This window comes from Frankliniella occidentalis, unplaced genomic scaffold, assembly GCF_000697945.3.
Source record: "Frankliniella occidentalis isolate FOCC.00 unplaced genomic scaffold, Focc_3.1 Scaffold35, whole genome shotgun sequence".
NCBI classification, from domain to species: Eukaryota; Metazoa; Arthropoda; class Insecta; order Thysanoptera; family Thripidae; genus Frankliniella; species Frankliniella occidentalis.
Genome location: NW_026267165.1, coordinates 1,614,820 through 1,622,072, shown reverse-complemented (window position 1 = coordinate 1,622,072; position 7,253 = coordinate 1,614,820). Strand labels below are relative to the sequence as shown.

At 64.0% G+C, this 7,253-nt stretch overlaps 2 protein-coding genes across 2 annotated transcripts in view; both read right to left on the bottom strand.

Moving 5' to 3' along the window:
- The window catches only part of LOC127749142 (uncharacterized), a 20,063-nt gene that overhangs the window by 696 nt on the left and 12,114 nt on the right, over nt 1–7,253 (bottom strand). The window contains exons 2-7 of the mRNA XM_052266046.1: nt 2,686–2,876; nt 2,430–2,588; nt 1,549–2,042; nt 729–1,442; nt 123–649; nt 3–45 (exon numbers count right to left, since the gene is read on the bottom strand). Of these exons, the coding sequence (XP_052122006.1) occupies nt 3–45; nt 123–649; nt 729–1,442; nt 1,549–2,042; nt 2,430–2,588; nt 2,686–2,857 (2,109 nt within the window). The 5' untranslated portion in view covers nt 2,858–2,876. The remainder of the gene's footprint in view (nt 1–2; nt 46–122; nt 650–728; nt 1,443–1,548; nt 2,043–2,429; nt 2,589–2,685; nt 2,877–7,253) is intronic.
- The window catches only part of LOC113212469 (uncharacterized), a 4,700-nt gene continuing 4,170 nt past the window's right edge, over nt 6,724–7,253 (bottom strand). The window contains exon 11 of the mRNA XM_052266045.1: nt 6,724–6,735. Coding sequence (XP_052122005.1) covers nt 6,724–6,735 — 12 coding nt within the window. The remainder of the gene's footprint in view (nt 6,736–7,253) is intronic.

The window sequence follows — 7,253 nt, the reverse complement described above, 5'->3', positions numbered from 1 at the left end:
GCGGGCAGCGGCAGCGCGTTCACGACGGCCAGGACGCGCTCCGTCCTGGTGATCGACAAGCATAAGATTAAGACACGGTGATTTTAAGAAGGGGGAGCTTGGGAAGAAGAAGAGGAACGTACTTGTCGTGGGCCGTCGGGGTGTAGCTAAGCGGCCGAAGCCGCGCCGAAAGAGCCATGGCACGCAGGCTGGACGAACAGGAGTCTGCGAGCAGGGCGCCCACCTGCACCTGGGGCAGCTGCGAGTCCCGGGACAACTGCTGGTTGAGTCTCTGGAGTGCCCAGAGGAAGGCTTCTACTTTGCGGATGGCGACCACATCGAGACCATCATCGTCCAGTCCAGCGGGGCAGTCCAGCGCAGTGTCCGAGTCTCCCTGTCGTAGCGGAATCAGCAGTAGGACGTACACGCCTTGGGGAGACTCGACCAGGCGCAGAAAGTCGGGCTGCTCAGGTTCGCTGTCCGAGTCCAGCACTTCGGCGGGTTCGGCGGGGTCCGCGGTCGAGTCGCGCTGCAGGTGGTTGTCCTGGTAGTTGGCCCAGGACTCGATTCGCCGGCCGCCGGCCGTCCGGCTGGGCCGCTGCAGCGGCAGGCAAGTCCTCTCGCACTCAGCGGCGCTTTGCATGCTGGGCCGGGTGGCGCACACGCCCACCTGTACAGACACGCGTGTAAGGAATGCGCCTGCACCTCAGACAGACACTGACCTGCGTACCGGTGGGCAGCAGACCTACCTCCTCCGGGTGGAAGGCGTCGTCGATGACGCTGACGCTGCTGCTGCTGGCCACGCTGTTGTTGTTGCTGACGCTGATGGAGCTGGCCGTCAGCACGGCCCTCACCTGCGGCCGGTCACCGCCCAGCTGGTAGCGGTACAAGGTGAGGTCTCGGGGCGGCAGCAGCAGCTCCCCCCAGCGCGCCTCCCAGCCGCTGTCCTGCACGCGCTCCCCGCGGGCCATGGAGGCCGCCAGCGGCGCGAAGTAGGCGCTGAGGAACTCGGGGCGCGACATGGCGGCCCAGGGCGGGCACGACCCCGAGACCTTCCCTGGACACTTGTCGCGCCAGGACCGCTTGAGCGCCAGGGCGAAGGTGAGCACGGGCTGGGCGGCGGCCAGAAGCGAATCGGATCGCAGCGCGACCGTCAGAGAGTCGATGGACTTGTTGTCGGATCGGCTGTCGGGGAGCAGCTCCTCCAGGGCCTCGGCGGCGGCGGACCCGCTGCTGGAGGTGGCCAGCGAGTACACGGTGGCGCCCTGCGGCAGCAGTGCGGCGTCCTCGCGCGCCACCAAGTCGGACAGCAGCAGCATGAGGGCGGCCGGCGCGGCGGGGGGGATGTCGGCCTCGAACAGGGCGTCCCGGAGTGCCTCCAAGAACGGACGCATCGAGGACCGCGGCAGCAATACGACCACGGGCAGTCCCGACACGGCGGCATCCGACACCACGTCGAGCACCTGGAGAAGGAAACACATGTGTTAATGGAGTTATCATCCAGCCCGACGTAACCTTCCACTGATGAGGTTCAGTTTGTGTCAAAGACGTGGTCGAAGCCTGCCTTACCCCGTCGTGCGCGCGCTGCTCCTGGCCCTGGCCGTCGAACACAAACGTCTCGACGGAGTCCACGCAGAAGTCCGCCGTGCGGAGGCCTCCCGCCAGCTGGGCCACGGCCTGCCAGAGCTCGTCACTGTACGCGTCCGCCCCGCGCACCACCACGAAGCGGCGCCACTCGAGGCGCTGCAGCACGGCGACCAGCGCCTGCGCGCGCTGCACGGGCTGGACCAGGTGGCTGCTGTCGATGGCGGCCACGGGGACCATGGCCTCCGCCAGCGCGTGGCGCACCTCCAGGTCGGCGTCGGCGTCCGTGCGGGTCAGCCCGGCGCCGTCCAGGACGCCCACCGTGCGGAGGCCCGGGACGGCAGAGGAGGACTCCGCGGCGCTGCTGCCCGCCGAGGGGACGCCCGGGGGTGGACCGCCGGGGCCCAGCTCGGGGAGCAGCTCGGCCAGCTGCGACACGGCGACCCGGGGGCGACCGCAGTGGTCGAACACGCGCACACCTGAGCGGAAGAGACGAGCTGCTTGAGACCGAGGGCTTCCTAGACCCAGAAGGAGGCCGATAGCCGTCGGTGGGACGCTGGCGGACGGCAGACGGAAGCGCTCCCGTGTTCCGTCGCGCTCGCTCAGCGCCAATGGCTTCGAGATTGTCTACCCAGGCAGCTTTACTGTTGTTGCCAACGTTTTTTCTTGTTCCCCGACGGGGCAACAGTCCGGCTTGTTTGATTTGATCTTGAGGGGGATCGCTCCGCTTGCCACAACGAGCGTGGCTGGGCCGCGTCAGCGGAGAACTACCCTTTTTTGCCCCGTTTGTCAAAATCGCAGAGCGCTAGCGGCATAGCTACTCTTTGTAGAGTCCGCGAGCTCTATGGCCTCCGAGCTGTACTCACCCAGACTGACGCCCTTGGGGATGGCGGGGTAGCCCTGGCGTTCGCTGTTGACCGCGTCCACGAGCGCCTCCAGGGCGTCCAGCATGACCAGGCCCTCCTGCGTCCGGGGCCCGCACCCGAAGAGCCCGGCGCCGCGAGACCTCAGCGCCAGCACAGCGCCTGTAGCGGTCACCGCAGAAAGCACATGTCAGGCATGCTCGGCGGGGAGCTGGTGACCTCTCGTGCGTTGAACACACCGCGCCGCAGGTTCACTCACCTAGGAAGGTGTTAGCGCCCGGGTTGATCTCTATCGGCGGCAGGGCCGCGCTGGGCCCGGGGCCGGGGCCGCCTCCGGAGCCGCCGCCAGGGCCGGCCCCGGAGCCCGCCCGGATGGCGCCCAGGATGCATAGTGCCCCCAGCAGCAGCGGCAGGGCGCCGCCCGCCGGCATCCTACCCGCCGACGGTCATCTGCAAACAAACAAACAAGAAGGCCGCCGTCATTCCGACAGAAGGAAAACCGGCGAAAAAAGGCAGGTGCATCCTAGTCTCGCAGTATGAAGTATATTCTTCTCCTTTTTTCCGAGTCCTGCCCCGCCCCATTGTCCGCGGTTCGTTGTAGTGCGAGTGACTGAGTGGGTGGCAACCCGCCGTGGGGGGAAGGGGCGCGGAGGGCGCGACAGGGCGGCCCGGGCCTAGGCGGACCCATTGCACGGCCGGTGAACTTCTCACAGCGGATGGCGAGTGAAGGGGAAACCGCGGGAACGTCTGCCGTCCCGGCAACTGCACAACGCCGCACAACACAGAACAAGTCATCCCACGGCAATAACCTCGTCGTTGAGGTGCGACTCGAGCGTCGACCAGGATGGAAAAAAATGGCTTCCGCGGCGGCAGAGAGAGGTCCCGAACCCGCGGTGAGGGCGGCGGCGGCGCTGCAGTGTCGTAGAGACGGAGAAGATGAGCCGAGGCCGGTGACGACATATACGACGAAACGAAAGCGGCGACAGTCCAGGGACGAGCGGGTTTCCTCCAATTTTCTTCCACTCTTTTACGGTGTATGAGCGCACACGGGATGAAGTGGGCGTGGCCGCCGTGGGGTGGCGGGGCGTGGCGTACCGTGGCGTACCGTGGCAGGCCGAGGCTTGCATTACACCTGCTAAGGTGCGCGCTGACACGCTTGACATCGCGGGAGCAAGGTCGACGAAAGACGAGGCGGGGGGAGTGAGGGGCTCCGGCGCGACGAACCGCGAAGCAAAGGGAAGGGCGGCGCGGCTGGGCGAGGCTGGACCGCGGCTCCTCTGGTGCCGGAGCATCCTCATCAGCATCGTCCCTCGCACCGCACGCTGACCGGAAAGATCATCCTGCACGCCACCGCTGCTGGAAAGGGATCCCTGGAGGACACGCACCTTTACCTTAGGTGAGGGGGGAAGAGTGCGACAGCGGTGCAAGCAGCTACTGGGCGAGTGAGAGAGAGAGAGAGAGAATGATAGAGGGGGAGCTCCTTTCTCTCTTTCTCTTCCAATCCTGGCTTCGCTGCGCCACAGTGGGTGGATGCGCAGAAGGGAAGTAGTCTTTCTCTCTCTAGGCGCTGGGAGGATAACCCATCACCATCACGGTCTCGAGGGGGGCGTGGCGTGTCTCCGAGCGCGCCGCGCGGCCGCGGGGCCGAGCAGCCACACAGGCCTACCGACAAAACACCTAAAGCCTTTCACTCCCACGTCGGTCGCCCGGGGGCGGGGCGGCGGGCGCCGCTGCAAGCGCTGCACAGCTCTAAAGGCGCGCACTTCCCGTCCCGTCTCCAGTCGGAGAAATTAACGACATTGGGTCGCGTTCGATGGAGACATTGTACACTGTACGTACAATGTGTTGGGGCTACAACACAACAGAATGCGGGTTTGCCTGCTCGGTCCATTCGTAAGGCACAATGGCCGCTTGAGTAGGTACACTTGCAAACAATATGTTGTGTGCATAGCCCTGACACACAATATGTGTAAATAAATAGGGATCATCTAGAGAGTACGCCCGTCATTCACCGTCACGAAATTGCCCAGTTCAGCCCGTGGCCCCTCATAGCGCCTTATAGGTAGGCGACATCATGCCTGCAGTGCATGCGTGTACGGCGGGGTGGCCTACCCGGAGTCTCGCAGGCGCCAAGCTCCAGTAATTTGCTGAATGAACCTGAGAAAAAAACGGACGTACTTTCTGGACGACCCCACAGAAAGGCGTCGTTCTGGTACTGGTTGCTGACGGCGAGGGCGGCGAGGGATCCTGGGGAGGACCCGGTCGAGTACACCTGCCGGGGACCCTCGCAAGGGGACTCCGTGAGGAAGCCGGCAACGCCCCGCCGGCCACGGGCGCAGCCACGGGCACAGCCACGGGCACAGCCACGGGCACAGCCACGGCCCTAACGGAAACGGAGTCCCGTGCCTTTTAGAATAAGTGGCACTCTTATTAATTCCGGCCCGCCCCGGCAATGCAACTGCGCCCCGCCCCGCCCCGCCTTCCCACCGACGCCTGGGGACACGATAAACGTAAGCGCGAGATCTAGCGATGTGTGCAAAACAGCGCGCCGGCCGGAGCCGCAGCAATTTGCCAAGTGAGGCAGGACGCGCGTCGGAAGGGGAGAGAGAGAGATTTCTCCCAGCCATGGCGCGGCTATTAGGTGTACGCGTCAAGCGCTCCGGCGGCGCACTCCGTTCATGAAAAATGTAACAGCTGCGACTGTCGGTGTCACCGCTGCAGTTGGCAGCTGCCACTGGTGTGGTGGTCCACTCGCGAGAGCACCCGCGCGCGTCTGCACCTGTGCACCTGTGCACCTGCTCGCCGTCTCCAGCCGCAGCGCGAGGGAAGTTGTCGCCCGTACTCCCGCGGACGTGTGGCGCCGAGGCACCGCGTAGCGGAGGCGGTAAGCAAAGAGCACCCCGACAGTTAGTTCGTCAGCTTCCGTCCTTTTGCAGATGTCACCGGGGCCATCTGTCACCGCAAACTGTATAGCGCTAGTTTGGCGTGTCTGCGGAGACCAGCAGCGGTGGCGGTGTAAGTACACGGGAGTCGCGTAGAGGCGAGTGTGAGGAGTGAGCTGAGCAAGCGAGAGAACCGGACGGGGCTGCTGGGCGACCTTTCCCTCCCTGGCCCTTTCTAACGAGCTGCTGCTCCTTGAGAAGAGGCTCATAAATGGCGACGCGACGCGCCCCGCCCCGCCGGCAGGTTGGCAGGTGTGTTCTGCTGTCACCACCAAGTAAAGGCGGGGCGGGGCGGCGGCGCCTCCTCCGCGGTGGTACTCCGGCGCGGTGTGCTGCTCGCGCGCCACGGTGCACTTTATGAATGACAAGGGGCGCGTTATTCAGGTGAGGGACGTCCCACGGGCGCCGCAGCCGTCGCGTCGCTTTCACGCGTGAGCTGTCTGTTGAACGCCTCGGCGAAACACACACATAGACGCACACGAGCGCGTGCACACACACACACCAACTCACTCACACACACACTCACTCACTCACACACATACACACAAACTCACTCACATACACACACACACGCCGCACGGTCGGCCAGCGCCTCTAAGCAGCGCTCATGCACAGCGTCGTTTTCGTGCTGTTTGTTTTCGACATACCGTGCCAAGCAGGCGGGTAGGTAGTTAGGTATACGTCGCGGCGTTACGTGACTCCCTTACGGCTCACTTACTCGCGCCCTTTTTCGGACAGCTCCGTCTCCGTCCGTCTCTTCCCTTTCCTCTGCGCTGACAGCCGGCGGACAGCGCCATTGTCAGGCGGATTGTTCTGTCCCGCGGGCGCTGGGCTTTGCCACCCGGTTATACAGCCGCCCCCCGGCTATGGGAGCTTCTCACACCAGCTCAGCACTCTCTCGCCTCCTGCTCGCGCACAAATGAGTTACGGCTGTTTGCTCCGCCGTAATGGTAAGTAACACTTGAGCTGCATAGTGCTTTGCTTTCGCGCCTCGGAGCATCTCCACAGCCGCACACCCGTTTGCACACCCAGCAGTGCGAAGGACGGGCGTCCCATTTTTATTTTTTTGCATGACTACAAGTAAAGAATTGTTGGAAAGAGCGCGGAGCACCAGGCTCGTCGGGCTCGTCCCGGTGACCGGTGACGCGCGGTGATATTGATAATAAGACAAATTCTTTCGCCGAGCGCAAACAGAACGATTAGAGGTGAAACCCTCCGCCGCAACCCCTTCAGGACACTCGTGCCAGCTGGCGACATTCCTCGCCTGAGACGGCACGTGACCAGAAGGCTGTCCTTTTTAGGGAGTTTATGACGGGCGAGGAAGCCAACCGCCCGGCCCTAATTATAGAAGTATTTCAAGCAGCTGCCTGCAACCAAATCAAATAAACTCAGGGTAAAGAGAGCGGTAAAAAGACCCATCACCTTGCTGTTTGCATTGTTCCTTTGTTTGTTTGAACGTCCCTTACAGCTCGAATCTATGACAACACGACCACTTTCATTGAGTGAACACTGACCCGACTCGTCCCGTCGGCACGCACGCACACTCACACGCATGTCGAACAGAACACACCTTCCTGCGGGGGGAGAGGAGGATGGGGGGAGCCGGGCCCACTACAGCGGCCGGTCGGTGGGAAGAAAGGAGGGCTCGACCCGGATCGCGCGGCCGGGCTGGCTGGCTGGTGCCTCTGGCTGGCGCTGGCGCTGGCTGAGCCCGCCCGCCTCCTCCTGACCCGCGGGCCCGGCGGCTGCGTGAGGGAAAAGCACCTGTCTCGCCGTACTCCGTCTCTGTCGCTCTCGCTATGCTCGTGCAGGCTGCCTCGCCTGCTCCCCGTCGCGCTCATTATTAGGGCGATCGTTTTACAGTCCTCCCCCGCCCCACCCCGCC